General features: G+C 50.4%; 1 protein-coding gene across 2 annotated transcripts in view; it reads right to left on the bottom strand.

Moving 5' to 3' along the window:
* The window catches only part of LOC119441803 (uncharacterized), a 458,799-nt gene that overhangs the window by 143,000 nt on the left and 298,136 nt on the right, over positions 1-17,663 (bottom strand). For both annotated transcript variants that reach the window (XM_037706422.2, XM_049661634.1), the window contains exon 2: positions 14,050-17,031. In XM_037706422.2, coding sequence (XP_037562350.2) covers positions 14,050-17,013 — 2,964 coding nt within the window. In that variant the 5' untranslated portion in view covers positions 17,014-17,031. The remainder of the gene's footprint in view (positions 1-14,049; positions 17,032-17,663) is intronic.

Here is a 17,663-nt window from a genome sequence, read left to right as displayed (position 1 = left end):
GCATGAACAGGATTGCGCGGCCAGTCTGCGCGGGCGCCACTAGCATACAGTCATCGCCGGCGCATGACGCCGGGTCACGGCGCAGCGGGGCCGGAAGACGGACGCACAAGGGGACCGTCAATTGCGGCACCGTTTTTTTTTTTTTTTTTTGGATGCACGCACTGAGCGAAGGGCACGACCGACGAAGTACAGAAGCGAGAGTGGTGGCGATGCCACCGCTGCGACCACGTGACCCGCGGCCAGCTCGAAAAGCAGAGTGCGCGCGTACACACACAACACACATAACGGTGCATCCGGAGGAACGACGGCCCGCAGAGACAAAAGAAATTGAATTAACGGGACGCGGCACCTCCCCTTTCCGGCGAGTACGGAAAGCTCGTTGGGGCAGGAGGGAGACGTGTGAGAAAGAAATAGCAGACGGGTGTGAGTGCAACGGCACGAACCTGCAGGGCGAGACAACGACGAGCCGAGGCGCACTGTCGGCATCGCTGCAAACAATGCGGACGCAACAATGTGCGTACACGGGCGCCAGACACAAACGGTTTACGGGCGGCAACGATACCGCAGGAGGCCAGCGGAGAACTGCGACAAAGGGTAACGGCGACGTTGCGGTCGTAACGGCGCGGCCCCGCGCTGTCGCAATCGGAAGCCGACGCGGTCGTCGACGCGGAACAGGTCACAGGGCGCTGCACTGGGAAAATCTTAGCGCAGACGCCGTCGGGTTTCCCGTATAACGGCTCTGCACTGCGCGTATGGGGAGGAGATCGCTCGTACACGGAAGGACCGCTAGATGGCTCCTTTTCATGTCAACATCATGGGAAGAGTCCTTAAATAGAGAGAAAGAAAACGAGCAAAACTGAAACGAAATACAGAGACCAGCGCCGACTAAGCATTGAAAGTTTAATAAAGAAGTAGTAATTGTATACGCGCTTACAGCGGCGAAATCGCAGGCAGTCGCCACAACACATGTGTACAAAACGAAATACAAGTCTAAAAACGCGCGTCCTGTGGTTTTCTACTGTGTTTCGTCTGTCGCACTGTCACATACCAGTGGTACCATACCAACCAGCCTATTTTTCAACCTTGCTAAAGCTACAACGCCTGACAAGGCCGGCTTACATATACCAAGGAACTCAGAAGATGGCATGCACATAAACGCGTTGCGTTGTAACAAAATTTTCAAGAGTTCGGTTATTTCACGACTTAACAAATATGGCTATATGGTATCAACAATATGGTATGAAGTCCGAATGTGGATGCGTATATATATAGGCAGCAAAAGCTTTCACCCTCCTCAGCAGCATTCGATGATGACAAAATAGCGTCGTCGAGAGCTCAAGCCCCGTGCGTGTACGGAGCACTAACCTCAGCGCCCTATAGTACATATATACGTTTAGGAATCGCACCCGAGAGGATCAGTAAAGTCCCAAGCGTTTGCACGCGGCCTTTTCTTCCAAGCAAATGGCACCTTCCTTCTTCGCCACGTTCTCAACTAAAAAAGTTTTTCGGAGCCATTCAGGACCGCATCGTTCGGAGAGTCACCGCAGAGCCGCAGACGCGCTCACAAAGCGCGAGCTTATCGCTTCATTTTGCGCGATAGCAATCTTTACGACTCGCTTTAAAAACTGCCGCCATATGTTCGCCCTAATGCTCCCGCTTCCCATTAGGCTTTTGTATACCGCAGATTCGCTCGACACAAGGCGCCAGATAACTCTTCGCACGCGCCGAGCCGTTATCCTCCGCTGCATATACATACGCAAAGAACGTATCAGGATGCCCAAATAGAGACTTCCCTCGCCACCATAAACGCGTTTGTGTTTTTATTAAAGCATCGTCTAAAGAGCAGCCTCGGGGCCAACTATACTAAGGAGAGGGTCGCTAACTGTGCGCATGCGCGGCGCTGCATCAAAAGGAGCGAAATCGGAGCGCACTCGTCGCGCTCCATCGGCGTTCATTACCTCGGCCAAAGCCCGACGACCAATGGATCTGGCACACTTTCAATTCCACAAAAAGCCGGCCGCGATCACGGCCCCGCGTGACCGAAAGGCCTCGGTCGGTATCCCCCCCTCGGCCTTGTTTCAGCCTGCGCGAGCCCCTTCCAGAACCGAGGCTTTTTCTGCGCGTCATTTTATTTACCGTCTGGCTCGTCTTATGTAAACTTTTATGTAAACGCCCCCCCCCCCCCCCTCCCCCCCGCACGAGAACGCTCCGTGCACGGTGCAAGCGACCGCTTTCTATGAAGTCACTCTCTCCGCGGTTTACTTTGGGTTGTTAATCTGTTTTTTTTTTTATTATTTTTAGTTCGATCTATGCCGGATGTTTACTTTGGGCACCGGTAGAACAACTCGTTAGGGCTAAACGACGATGTAGTGCCAAAAAAAAAAAAAAGAAAGCGAGAGAGAGAGAGAGAGAGAGAGGGAGTTCGCGCAGCGCGCATCACTGTGTAAGTCCAGCGACGGCAGGGTATATATACATTTCTTCTCCTTTCCCTTCTCCTTTCATTTGCTATGACAATGCGAAGATTATCGCATACTTATGCACCTCCGAAAGACAGTCCGCCGTATTCAAGAACACAGCTTAAGTTGAAGCCAATGCTTTACTTCATCTGGGTGACGCCTGGCGTGAATGTGCCCAGGACACTCATTGCGTTTCCTCCGGCGCGTTCACGACAGACGTCTTATAATTCAAGCATGGGCTTCAACTTAAGTTGCGTTCTTGAATACGGGCCAGTGAGCGTGAGCACGCGCGCGTGTTGGTGCGTGCGTGCGGTTCACACACGGCAAACGCACAGTATATATACGAAGTTCTGAACCTTATCACAGCCATATAAAACCGAAAGCATATTGTGTGAAATTAAGGAGGCCCTGTCAACGGTCCAGCTGCTTACAAATAACAGCGTATATATGCACCATGAGCGCTTAATGCGTGTTCTTTATTCTGTCAGTCGACGTTCTTGCGCCGTTTTTATCTTCAAAAAACTGCGCTAGAAGTTTATAAGTTAAAGAAACCCACATACAGAGCTACGGTTTCGCAAACGAGCCCTCGCGTGCGTGCTAGCTCGCTCGCTGTCGAGTCAAAACCCACGTGCCGCAAGCTCGGCAACGCGTATGAATCACGATTCCACGCAATAACAGAAAGAGAGCTCGTAAAAACATTTTTAGAGTCCAGTTGGCCCCTGCGTTCACCACAGAACATACTCGCTTATGGTACTTTAAGAAAGAAAAAAAGAAAGTAAGAACCTTCATACGAGGCTGCCGTGTCGGTCACGTCGTCAATATATACGGCCGCGAGTCAATCGATATCGCCGCGTTATGATACTCGCCGAAAGTGGAGCGGGCCTGCAGGTTAGACGTATACGCTGCCGCGGTAGCTGCGCCATTGTTGTTTCTCTTGTTCGGCAGGAAGCAGGGAGAGGCGGTATACGGAACGAGGCCGGATAAGCACGCGCCGTATAGCTAAACCGCCCTCACATGTATGTGATGGCCACGCCGAGGAGAAAAAAGTATAAGAGAGCCACACGCAATCGCCGGCAATCGGCTAAAAGCAAGCCGTACCAGCAGCGAGGCGTTGCTAACGGGGCGGAAGGGAGAGAGTGTGCTGCAAGGTTGCGTGCGTGCACGTTCGCGACTCTGCGGACGAGGTGTATAGTTAGCTTGGGAGTGAGGCGCGTTAACTCATTCGTCACGCGTCGCACACAAAGCGCACTAACGTAAATTCACTCTATACTTTTGGCAAGGACGTCCACACTCAATAGCCGTTAGAGTGCTCGAACGCCGCGATGCAGATCAAATAAAGAGCATGCAGTACGAAAGCAGGAGGTATACACTAGTGGTTCAGAATACCGCGCCGAAGGCTGTGTGGCTTGTGCGGGCCTTGCTATGTATATAATCGAAGCCGGGGAATTAAAAATGCCACCATAGAGTGGCCGCCAAATCTCGTCCTCAATGAGAATGCATGCACCTCCTTTATCTCTAATTTATTAGCTAAGATACAGCGTCGCACACGTGGAGAAGCTTCAAAAGAGGAACATGTTTTGTTTCCTGGGATTCCATGGCTCCGTACCTAAATACTGTGCAGTTTCATGCCTTCCGTTGTACTATAATCATTTAGAGGGTTCGCGCAGCAAGACTTTCAATACAATGTAGAGACTATGCGGCGACCTGACGATCGAACTCGTAGCACAGTCCGGCTTGAGCTTGCAGGACCAACTACGGCTGGTGGAGCGGGCGTGGCGGGCGGTGTCTGCTGCTGGACTTTTGGACTGAGGTGCATGCTCACCGGCAAGTGAAGACCACTCTCTCCACCCAATCCCTTAATAAAGTTTAATACTACCACTACTCAAGAAGAATGCTTCCTTTTATTTTACACTTCTAAAAGGAGCCACCTATGAATGCTTCCTTCTTTTTTTTTTTACTTCTAAAACGAGGTACTTATATGTGTACGCATTGATGATCACTGGCTCAACCGTTTTGAATACCTGAGCGCCTTCTGACGTCAACCAATGATCATGAGCGTACGTAAAATGCCTTCACGGAACGTCATTTATTGCAGCTGCATACATATTTTTGTGTTTGTACATACCGACACATTTGTACGTAATATGTTTGTATGTATAAATACAAGCCAACATATTTACGAAGGTGTGCACGCCATATATTCTCCGATACCATGAAAGTCCCGCGCATGCAGCCTGCACAGAGAACGTAAATAATGCGCATGCTTTTTGCACAGTACTCTGAAGCAATCCACGTGCTTATTCAGTTTTAATCCAATCTACGTAATGTTCCAATGATGTGAGCGGGTGCGGAAAAAAGAAAGCCGCCATATCGGCTGCTTAGTTGGCTTTCACCGCCAATGAGTGGAAAAGCTAACTATATATATATATATATATATATATATATATATATATATATATATATATAAACTTGAAAGGAAAGAGTGCGACGTACGTTGTTATTGAACAGTATATATACATGTATATGTACTTCTGAGGTTTCGGCTGGCTATATATATTATATAAATATACTACCTTCAAATTTCATCTACTAACCACACCAAAGCCAGCTGCGAAAGCTTTCGGGGCAAGTAAGCCGCAAAAAATATTTAAATTTTGTTGCGTATTCACCACTCAGTTTGAAATTTCGTAGAACAATGTGGGGGTTTTACGGGGGAACTATCATTTACGCCTTTCGACTCAAGGGCGACTGCGTTTACTGCGAAGAAATTGTGTTTTTTTTTTCTCTCCGATTTCTGTGCTTCAAATACATCTGCGGTTGTAGCCCAAAAACATTCACGTTATACCACTATAGTCGTAAATGAACGCCTATATGCCTCCGGCGTTGAATTTTATTTGCCGAGGTGAGGCGAATGCAAGAAATACACGAGGAGCACATTTGGATCCGTAGAATCATGCCACGGATCCATGTATATACAAGAAGTTGGCTCTTACGAGCTTACTTCGTAAATATAAGCTGTAACTCTCCATGTCTGCACTTGCCCTGTTAAGACTCACTTTGGGTGAATTAAATCTCCGTCATTTGGAATTTCATTAACGCGCCCGTCTGCTGTCGAAGCCCTCACTGAGCAAGGGACGATTCAAAGCGCACAGTCACTTTACTAGCTCATGCACTTCCCGAGTCACGTTTTCTCAAATTTCAATACCAGTCCGCAGTGAAAGGCACAGAAACGAACTCTACAGGGCTTTTTTCCCGTATACCTATTCCTCGATAAATGTCCTTAGCTTTCCATCACGACTCATCATTATGGACAACTCGCTTTATGAAAAATATCGGTCAGGAACCAAAGTGTCCATATCCTCCTAAGACCCCTTGCCCATTGCCTTCAACTCTTTTTTTAATTTGTTTTTTTTAAATTTCACTCTGGAGTGATTACGCAAAATATTCATTCTGGGTATGAAGTACGGTTCGTGTGTAACTGGAAAGAAGTTGTTTACTCATATTCCTTGTCATCCGCTTTCGAGAAATGTGACACCAAATTGATCCAGACCGCTGTGTCGCTCCAGACGACCGAGAGTAACCTTGAGGTGTTTCGAAAGCGCTGAGATCGCGTGAAAGGAACAGACGCGGCAGCAACACGGAAACATTACGTCGCAGTTCCACCTTCATCTCTGCGTTTAAGCAATGAAATGCAGTTTTTAACGTAGCAAACAGGACGAGGGGATGGAGATAGTTACTTTTTTTTTTTTCAACATACACGGAGACGCAGCTTTTGGCATCTAACCGTGGTATGTAAAATATTTTAGAATTGTTTTTCGAGTTCATAACAGTGGACAATTGAAGCCACCCTAAAGAACAATTGCGTTGCATAGTCGTGTTCGGGTCTCGGGAGGATATTGACGAGACAAATCATGCTACTCCGTTACTCCGTTACTCCGGAAACTCACTCCTAGATTATAAGGCCATAGCAGCTGCGGCTCAAGGAGGGGAGGGGGGGCACACTTGAGGAGGCTCGAAGCTTCGGCTGACGCATTTTTCGTCCGGAGACGGCCGGGCGCGCCTCTCGGCAGCCAAGCCGGCGGGGCCTCGAAATTATTCACGACGCGGCCACAGCTAGCCATTAAATATTCGCCACCACACACTGGCACCACGCACTTAGCGCCCGCATCGCGCCGTCTCCTTTCGCATTTCACCGCAGACGTTTCCACGAAAGTGCTTCCAACAAATTCCTCTTCGAAAAAAAAAAAAAAAAAAAAACTGCCTCACGACGCTTATAAACACACCGCGGACGCGCCATAATAAAGGCGCTATACGAGGGGGATGCCGTATGCAATATAAATTACGCTCGCCTTGGGCGGCCCGTTAGAGTTAAATGGGCCGCCAGTATAGATTCGTGAAACTTGCCTAGCGTAACTGACAGCCGTTTATCTCGAGGCTTAAGTTTTCTGCAAGTTCTGGAAAGGTAAAGTGCGCACAACCGCGCATTCTGTGCGTTACTACAGGGCATGGTGGCGAATTAAGGCCCGTGAAATATGCGGTATAACGCTGCCGTGGATCGGGCAAGGCTTCGTTTATCGAGTTCAAGCACGCCATAAAAGGGGTGTGCGCCTATATGCTGCTCAGTCTACGCAGCTGGCGTCCGCAGCACTTATAGAAAGCAGAAAGTGCCGTAACGTCATCTGGCAAATGCGTGGTGACTATATTGCTCGTGACTAGCGAGAGCCGCGGCTTCTGCCCTCCTTGGCTATCTAGGCTACCAGCGCTCTGAGTGGCTGGCCACTAACGAATCTCTTCCGTAAGAAACACTCTGCGTATCTGGGCCAAGAATATGCAGAGCCGTTCGTAAGCAGGGAGCGTTCGTATAAGGATGGGTACCACCAGCAAATCGCAACAGCTGTAACGAAGAAGAAGGTGCGCTTCCGGTCTGTCGCCGTGCGCGAGACAAGATGTCGTGTTTGAAATACCAGGGAGAACAACGGCAAATGGCTTTTACGAACAAAAACCAGTTCGTAAAGGAACCAAGATGTAAAAGCTCTGAGTTGTGCCGTTGATTCTTGATTATTACGTGGAAGAAATTGACGAGCCGGACGAATGCCAGGATGACTAATTTAGGAATTAAAGAAAGGGAAAGAAAATAAAAGCGAACATTTTTCCCTTATTAAGAGATACGTCAGTTCTGTAGTGCGCAGGTGACACAAATATCACTACACGGCTGCTCCATGTAGTCACCTATATAAGAGCCGCCACAGTATTGCGCTTTAATACGAGCGATTAGTAACAAAAAACAATGTCCGTTATAAGGATCCTTTTCGTCGATCATTACATTTCGGGACCGTGATTGATCACGACCCAGCGCCCTTTGAGAGTGTTATACCAGGGCCCGAATTACCGGTCGATTCATACTTTCAATTTCGTGCGACGTAATGCCCGCCACGACGCCTCATTGGAGCGGAAGGCATCCTGTAAATGATGGCTTAGCCAATCAACGAGCCCTGAAAATGCCCTGAAACACGACGGATCCCCCAAAGTGATCCGTCGAGAATACGGCTCCAGGAGTTCACCAGAGAGTGAACCCCGGCTATACCGCGCCGGTGAGGTCCAAGCAGGCAGGGAAAAACTCACCTCCATCTCAACGGGTGATCAGCCCGCAGCAGTCTTCCGGCAGACGCACCAGCTGGCTAGCTCCCTACAATCCCATCAATCGCGGGAGCGTACGACGACGTCACCCTTTCCCGTAGACTCGTCGTCGTCGCACATCGGCGTCTTCCCTCGTCACCGAGTTGGCGGGGGCACATCGTGGAAGAATGCCACGCGGGCACACCGAGGCAGCAGTCAGCGCTGCCTCAATCGCAGGAGAACACGGCACGACAGACGCCCACGTACTACATACGTGATCAAACACAGCAAACGCACTTGCCGAACGGGGCTTCCGAAAAGAGTCAGCGTCGCCGCACAACTCCGTCGCGCTGCCGCACTTTCGGTTTCCGCTGACGTAACAACATGCTCCTCCAGATCGCCCGGCAGATATAGATCAATCGGGCAGGCAACGGGACGGCAGGCGAACTCTGTGGCACACAAGAACCGTTACCGAACGGCCCACTGCCGTGGACAGAACTGCCTCTGGAGCACTTCGCGACCAGCGACGCAGCGCACACGAAGGGAGCGGCGAACACATAAAGCGAAAGGGCCGTCCTCCAGCTGTTTCGCTCGACGCAGAGACGCAGGCGCGCTTTCTTTCCGCGCGGTGTCCGGCGAAGCGCAACGCGGCGGCGTTGTCGTCGGTGGCGCCACGAACGCGACTACGATCGCCGACAGCCGCGGGGCCATTCGCGGCGCGGTTGAGCGGCGCCGACGATAGATGGGGCTAAGCGCCGAAATGGTGGCCAGAGCGTGGCCTGCGGGCGCCATCTGGAACTGTCTCAGAGAAACAACCGACGGCAGACGGGAATGCGCTTAATCGGTAGCCACCTGTCACGAATGGAACGAGACGGCGATTATTCCGCGTGCTCTACGAAATGGGGTGACACTCTACTTCAAAGCTGTGACGAACCTCGCGGGGCGTGCGGATGAGTGTTTCGCGCAGGAAGAAGGGAACTGCACGCCGGCCACTACGTGACACGAGCCGTAAGTCGCACCGGGTATTTGTGGCATGAACTCCGCGAACTCGCAGTGCTCTCACCAGGTGGCTTAGGTGTCTCGGTGATCGTTACAGGGAGGCGCGCGACTCAAACTATGAGAACTGCACGGTGGGCCGTATATTATTTAATTCAGAAATGCAATCGGAGTATGATAACCGAAACTAAAAGAATAGAAAAGAAGGGCCATTTATGAGACAATGGAAGAGGAGGGCCACCAGCCGAAATTATAGCTACGATACTTCCAAGCAAAAAAATAAAAAAATAATAATAAGTTTTAAAAAGTGAAAGAATACAACAAAACGATGGATAAACACAACGAACTATATAAAGCTACATTACTTGAACTTGCACTACAGCCTTTAAAAGCTGCGTTACTTGAAATGCAACAAGTTACTCCAGCATTTACTTAAACATGCGCGTACCCCACTTTCCAGAATATCGCGAATGGAAGCAGACCGACATTCAGACGGTCACTGCACCGTCGTAAGGCAAGACTGCACTGCAATGACTAAAGAGCCAAATTATAAAAGGCAGTTAGCAAGTTTTAGCATAACCCAGAAGACCGTGCTTTAGCATAGGTACTAGCGTCGATGCATACCAGATTACAGGGAGACACCGACGGGAACAACAGCGCTGGTGGTGACCTCTCGTGACACAGCCTTCAAACACATCGAGCACAACTCGCACGGCAATAAGAGACTTTGCTCCTTCAAGCTGTTAAATCACGCACGTGTGCAGCGAGATAATCACGACGAAGACATTTGCAACTATTCTTTTTTTTTTCTTTTTCTTCGTCTAATAGTTGTGCCACACATGAACGTTCCTAACCCACAACATATCGACAAACAGCACCATAGTTGACAAAACGTGTTGGAGGGGGCTTCATAGCGTCTCTAAGCTGAAATTAAGCTCGCTTGTTTGTCAAACACATGGAAACACTTGATGCTAAGGCTGTTGCACTCCCGAAAATTACGTACTATCGCGCTCAGTATTACCTACAACACGAGAACACTTTAACGCGTTGTAGCTCATACTGAGCGCGGTAGTACGTAAGCATAATGTTTAACATTCAAATGCACAAATATGGATCACGAATCCTTAAACAAGATGCTTTTTGTTGCATTATGTTCTTTTTTTTTTTTTGCGCCCTGCGGAGTATAAGGTTCGAAGCTCTTTACGGTTTTGGACTGTGCGGCTGTTCTCGACGAACCACCACCGCAAATTTTGCGCAATTACCATGTGTCCTCCCCAAATCAAATGAACAGAAGTTCAGCGTGATGGTTACAGAGAAGAAGAAGAAGAAGAAGAGAGAGAGAGAGAAGCCTTCTGTCTGGTATAGCAGATAATAGCAATATGTCTCAATAACATCAACATGGAAATATTTCGCATTTTAGCGCGTTCGAGACTACCATAAGTACCAGAATGTGCTGTCTTACGAACCGTCGACAATATGTTTTCAACTGGTTCGCTAACGCTCGCCGGAATAGGTTCGCATTGATTACGGTTTGATTCATTATCTTTACTGAATGTTTCCGGTAAGCTGCCAGCACTCGAATGTGCACTTCCTATTCCTACGTTCAGTACGTACTATTGTAACGAGGAAGGAAGGATATACAATAATTTTTACAAGGTGAAAGCAGCGAAACGTAATCCTAACAGGCAATATGGCCAATCCGCACCGAAGGCGAGGTGTTGCTTCGTTGTCCTCATTTGATGTCAGCTCGGTGTCTTTCGCCGATATCAAACTAATTCTACCGTGACATAGTGAACGAGCATGGCAGACCTTGGACAACTTAGTATTTCGTGTTGATTTCTTTTTGGAAAGGAATACTGCAGCCGTCACACCGATAAGCACACAGAAGAAAATACAGCAAGGTAGCAGTACGCACAGAGCCTTCCAATACACTAAACTATACATATGTTCCTAGATAGCTAAAAAAAAAAAAAGGAAAAAAGGAAAAAGCCATAAACACGGAAAGACTATTGAGTTATTCAGTGAATATATATATATATATATATATATATATATATATATATATATATATATATATACATACGCGTGTTTGTGTGTGCGTGTTACTGTTGAAATTCTAACAATCGCTTAGTATTCATTAATACATCTTTCAGTTAACATAACCTCCCTGCCATTCGTCTCTTACCTCTATTTCCTCTTAACTAACACATCTTTACTTTGACATAAAGACTGTCACGATTTGCACCAATGTTGCTAGAAATTTCCCACTCTAATAAACAGCCAAATTCGCCACGCTTTTAATTAATCATGTAAAGACAGACATCAATACGAGCACCTCACTCAATTCCTGTTAAAACCTGCCGAATCAGGTGCATCTGACGTCCTTCTCACGTATTATTCTTGACTTTCCGGCCTATAAATTGACCTACATAAATAATCTCAGCTCGGAAAACAACACTTTGGTTCCGGTGCTTGTCAAGCCACCTTACAAATCAACCCGGCTTCAACCATCAGCCATTGGGTCGCAAACGTAAGGTCATCCATTAGTTGATTTAAACGCAACTGAAAGAAAGAAAATACGATGATAATACAAAACATAGCGCAAGTGTTTCTGGTTACGTAGAGTTCTCAGTTATATTACGACTTTCATGGATATTTCACAGGAACTATATGCACAGAATTGGCTGAGTTAACATAGCCGCTCAATTAATTGGCCAGAAACAAAACGAAGACAATATAAAACCGAGAGACAACGGAACTCTTCAAGAAATAAAGAATAAGCTGTGATGATGACATTGTTTAAAGTACAGGCAGAGAGCACGGCTTCAGAACAATCGTTAAATTTCCCGTATTAAGCCCTTATAAACAAAACATTACCAACTGTTAAATCTTAAGCTTGTCATACATATTGAAAATCACGATCCGGTGCACGCTATATAAGCCGGAGGAAGCGGATAACCGCCAGTTCATTTCCCGTCGCTGCCGCATTGGTCTGTAAAGCGGATTTCTCTGCAAGCGCCATATCGATGCGGCGAAGCTGCTTTCGTTCCCGCAGGCGCACTTCGCTACCCATAACTTTTCATGACTTCAACGGACTTTGTCAATAGACAACAAACCCGGCACTAACCAACATTATTTCAAAGCGATTACAGTGATCATTCCGCGACATGGGTTTAAGAGACGAATATCTGGGAGCTTTGTTTTGTAAGTTTTTCCTTGAATCGAGAACTTCGCAGTTTCGCGTCTAAACGCGACGGAAACAAAGACGGCTCCCACCCGGCTGCATTTATAATCGGTTTCTATTCCTGCACCCAATGGTACGAGAGTGTTAAGGCAGGTACATCAACTTTAAGCTGAAACTTAGTTTTAGGAAAAATACTTCTGAAGCGATTCAAATCTACGGGGTGGACGGGCATGGTAGAGGCTGCAGAGGACCGGCTGGAAGGGATGTCGAGCGTTTTCTGTGTTGGCATGAGGCGCAGGATCGAACGTATTTGGCGACAGAGGTGGAGGCGCAATTTGAACGACGCCTTACGATATATAACTCTTCCGTACTGGCAAACACCAAAACCTATTATTCGCTTTCCGCATATCGAATTGTTATCAAATATAATGCCGAGATCTACCAAATTTATCGGCCCACCCAGTGAATGTCATTTCTTGACGTAGATTTCATTGGGTTTTTCACAAAAGCCGATGACAGAAACGCTGGGGGCCACATGAGGAAAGCGCTATGCAAACCTCGCCATTTTCTTTTTCTGACTGCGAAAATTGTGAAGAAAGCTGAAGCACATCGAGACTTACGAATACGTCCTGGAGTTAAGCACTGCATTTCATAGACACATAGAACAGAGTACAGCGTTCATCCCCTTCATTGCATGCTGCGTGCTTAGGCATCCAAATATTTGAGAAATTACAGCGATATCCCTTCAGGGGAGCTTCGGAGCATATCTGTTTTGTCCTGTCCTCTTCAGGTTCATCGAAATGTCGTTGGTGTGTGAACCAAAAACATGTTTTGCGAAGAAACTACAAAGAAAAACGAGTAAGCCTTCTGCAGTCCAAGTCTCACACAGTTCGCAGGTTAATCGTGAGTGAATCGTGAAAGCCACGATTAAATCCTAAGTCAGCCATAGTAATAGATATAGTAGCATAACGAGCATATATCTGTATAGCGCATGCGTATGAGCAGTATTTTAAAACGATCGTTGCAGGCGTATGAATAAAAGGTATGCGGTTGAAACGTTGCTCAGAGCTAACTGAATTTCTATGCGCTCTGACACGAGTCTTGAAAAGTGCCTTGTACAATTTGAAGTCAATAACGAATGCCGGAAATCACAGTTAGAGACGCTGCCACAGTCCTCGGAGTGAGCGCGACGCGGGGTGTCACGTGATTTCAGCATCACCGAACAGAACGCAGTGCTTGCGTGACTCACCCGGCAACACGTCTGGTACACTACACAGAGACACACACTTGAAACTGATTTTGGAGGGACGTTGAATAGACTTGCAAATGTCCTTCGCTGTTTCCGCTTGCCGAAGACGTTTCTGGGCGGGTGCACATTCTAATCAACTGAACTATTGAGACGCGAAACTAGACTTGGGCGGTATTATTTGTCTGCAGCAAGCAAGCGCAACGGTGAAGTTCTAAAGAGAGCAGATAATCAGCAATAAAGGTCATAGGCGGAACATTGCTTTACCTCTGTAGCAAAGTATACTGGCTAGTGTGATCGGCTCGGTCCTCGTACATAAAATATTAGCCTGTGGATCTTCATGTCGTATTTTAGCGATAATCTAACACAAAAATAGTAAGTACGTGTCTGATCTAACGGTGTGAAAGAAAATGAAAACGTAATGACAGTATTTTATGAGAGTAACAGTATTGAAAAACCGCGGTCGTAAGAAAACGTCGTGAAGCGCAAGCGGCGGATGCTGGAATGAAAATAGTGGTAAATTGTGGAATAACGATAGAAAACCGACTCACCTTATTGTGCAGCAGTGCGTCGCAGTCCAGTAAACCATTGCACTCGGATAATGACTTGGGCATCCAGAGATAACCGTTCGTGACGCTACCGTTCACCGCGTAGACGCGACTTTCGGCCGAAAGCGAGGACGACCTGGTGGGCGACTGAGGCCCTACCGTGGGCAGCGAGGGCGCGGACGACGACCTCTGGTCCCAGCTGGTCACGCGCACGACGACACTCACTCCGTTGCTCTCGGAGATGGTGCTGCTGGACGATGTCGACGAGGAGGAGGAGGACTGGGACGACTGCATCAACGTGCAGTCCAGGTCCTCAAATTGCTCAGCGGGGAGCCTGCTCGCAGCGCTGGAGGAAGAGTTCTCGTCCCGCTCCTCAATGTCCGACATCCACACCTTGGACGATATTGCGACCGGCTGCTGACCGGTGCTCTTTCTGCGATACGGCGACCGCGTCGGCGAGAAACCCGCGGGTTGAGGTTGAAGCGGCTGCTGTTGCTGCTGGTGGCGTTGCAGATGAGGTGAGCCCTGGTGAACGTACAACGGCGCGTGGGCTGGAGAAGAACATGCGCCGTTCATCAGCCTCGGTGAACGGTACGTTGCGGGAGAGCCATTGGGCGTCGACTCCCTAGCGAGTCCGGCGGCGGAGTTTGATTTTCGGACCCGCGGCGAGGCGCGAACATCGTCCGCAACATCTTCAGCCGCGTCCTCCATGGAATGCGACCGCATGGTGACCATCACTTTGCCGTTGGAGGCCCTGCCAACCGACGGGCTGCCGGGACAGGCGTTACTCTGCGACGACGCGGTTCTCGCAGCGACGCCACACGCCAAAGGCAGCAGGTGCGAGGTGCTGTCGCGAACCTCCCGCACCGGCGACTGGAGCGAAGCTGCCACGGGCTCCTCGCACGTGTCCTTGCGCAGGCTGTCGAACCACGTCTCGGCAGCGCCGATCGCCAGCCCACTCCTCGACTGCGGTTCGTTCGTCAGCCGACTCGGCAGCTTGGACTCCGCGAACATAGCGAGTTCGTTGAGAAGCCTCGCGGACTCGCGGCTAGTGTTGCCAACCCAGCGGGACAGCGTCGATTCCGTCAGCTGCGGCGGCGCTTTGCAACCGGACTGGTCGGTGATGTCGCGGTCCTTGAACATGCCGGGAGGCGAGATGCACGTGTTGGCCAACAACAAGGCGTCCACGACGGGGTCGCTGGTCGGCGGAGGCTTCGTTTGCACGCCTCGCCAAGGAGAGAGCGGGAGCACGTCCGCCGGTCTCACGTCCTTTCGTGGCACGGGCTTCGGGGAGAACGTGCAGGCAGTGGAAGGCAACTTGGCAGAGGTCGAACCGTTGAGAAGCGTAGCTCGTTCGACGTTAAGATTGGTGTTCTGGCACGGCGGAGGGGGAACCTGCCGACGGGAGACCACCGGTTGTCTCGGTTTTGGCACGATTTCGGGCACGGGTTCCTGAGAACTTTTGGGCGGTAGCGTCGGTGGCCTGAAGCACGGAGGCGGCGGCTCCACGGTAACGGCACTTACGGTGGAATCACGGGCAGGTCCATTGGCTCCAGAAGTAACTCTGCCGTCACAACCCTTCGTTCCGTTGAGCAGCACGGTGGATACGCGAACTGGAGAGGAGACCGTGTTTCTGCACTCCTGCAGCGGCTCCGCGAACTTGACGCCATTCTTGGTTGGCTTCGCGCGCTCTTCGGATGCCTTGGGCCGAGTCCTGGGTAGAGTCATTTGCGAAGCCTTCGGACCTGTCGACCACCGATGAATGGACGAGTTGCGAATCACGGGGATCGTGACAGGTTTGACGGGCATCTTCTCCGACACCGAGGCCGCTTTTCGGAACACCGATGACGACGACGGCGGCTGGACGTTCACGTCTCGCGAATTTATCGAATGAGACCTCGGCGGCGGCTGGCGCCTGGTCGCAGGCGCAATGACGATCGGCTGCTGCTGCGGCGGCACTCTCCTCGCGCGGGCGTCGACGACGACGTGCGAGCGCACATCTTCCTGCTGGCCGCCGCCGCTACCGACCGGCATTTTGCGAGTCCTAGGCTTCGGTATCGCCGACGGCTGCGACACACCACTCGTACTCACCACTCTCAGTTCGCGCGAGGCAAAGTCCCCGCTCGTGGGGTGCAGCGAGTAGACGACGGGCGGCTCGCGAAGCTTGGGTCTCGACGCCGCCTGCAGGTCGACCTGGATGACCTTGGCCTCATCCGCCTTTCCCTGGGGGTGCGACGACGGCAGGGCCGAGGACAGCGGCGGCTTGGTCTCCAACTCCTGCCTGCAGTACGACGTTGCTCGCGCCTGCAGCGATCCGGACCGGGCGACCCTTTTGGAGTTGTTTCTACGGCCGGCGTCGACACATCCCGCGGCGGCAGGCTGCTGCGGCAGCACCCGCGACATGTCGCCGTGCGTGTGAGACGCGTCGCTCGACGCCGCGGTAGCGGCTGGTGCGTCCTGTCGGGCGCCTCCGGTTGACGATCCCAGCGCGGGCCACGCATGACCGGCCGCCGGTGGCCGTTCCGTGCGGCTGGCTCGGTGGTCCGCCGCGGCGGGGCAGGCGTCATCCGACGCTGCTCCCTGCTGCTCGCCAAAGGGCGGAACGCGCCGCCGGGGGCTGTGGGCGCTGCACTCGCAGCGCGTGGGCGGAGGTGTGGACAGCAGCACGGACACCTGCTCCTGCGGCAAGTGCGGCGGCGCCACCGCCGTGGGCTGCGACTGCGACGGTTGCGGCAACGGCGCGTCGGCGTTCCCGGCAGCCGGCATGGAGGTTCGCGGTCGGTACGTGCCGAACACGAGGTGCTCGATGTTGGTGTAGCCGGGGTCCAGCCGCAGGTCAACGGCGCCCCGCTTGGAGCCGGGCTTCTTACGCACCTTGATGTTGTCGGCGAGCCGGAGAAGCCGGTTTCGGTTCCGGGCGATGCTGTCCAGCGTCGCCTGGTCCACGGCCTGCGCCGACGACGACATGGTGACGGTCAGCCCCGCCTGCGGCAATGAAAAAGAAAAGCGATGAAGCCGGCAGTCGGGACACGAGCAAACTCGGAAAGAGAAGGAAAAGCGATGGGGAAAAAAATGCGGTACTTAGGAAAACGAAAGCGAAGTATAGTGATGGATCGCAGTGAAGCTCTATACACAACCGAAGGCGCTTACTGGGCCTTAGGTAATGTATTTCCTTTCGTATTTTTTCCACACTTGGCTGCGCTCCGAGCATACGCTGCGCTGCACGCCTCATTGCTCGTTTGGCTATCGGAACCCGACGTCAGTTTTCAGAGAAATCCTATACAGGCCACAACATTCTAGCTATGATGGATTGGCACCAAGCGCATGAAACGGAGTGCGTGTGCTAAACCCTTCGTCTTCTTATTTTAGACTTCTCTCGGGTACTAGGTTCAAAAGCGGTGTAGAAAGAGCCCTGTATAGGAATACACCATTGCTAAACCCCGAACAAGGTGCTTTCGTGGTATATATATATATATATATATATATATATATATATATATATATAATATCGCCACCCGTTTCCTGTCAATGTATGCCCCAACTCTGTGACAGGCAGAGAAACTGCCGAGCGAGATTCAAGGGTAAGTAAGCCGCTGAGTGAGTCGAATTTAACCAGA

This window comes from Dermacentor silvarum, chromosome 2 (genome assembly GCF_013339745.2).
Source record: "Dermacentor silvarum isolate Dsil-2018 chromosome 2, BIME_Dsil_1.4, whole genome shotgun sequence".
NCBI classification, from domain to species: Eukaryota; Metazoa; Arthropoda; class Arachnida; order Ixodida; family Ixodidae; genus Dermacentor; species Dermacentor silvarum.
This window is presented reverse-complemented; position numbering and strand designations above follow the sequence as displayed.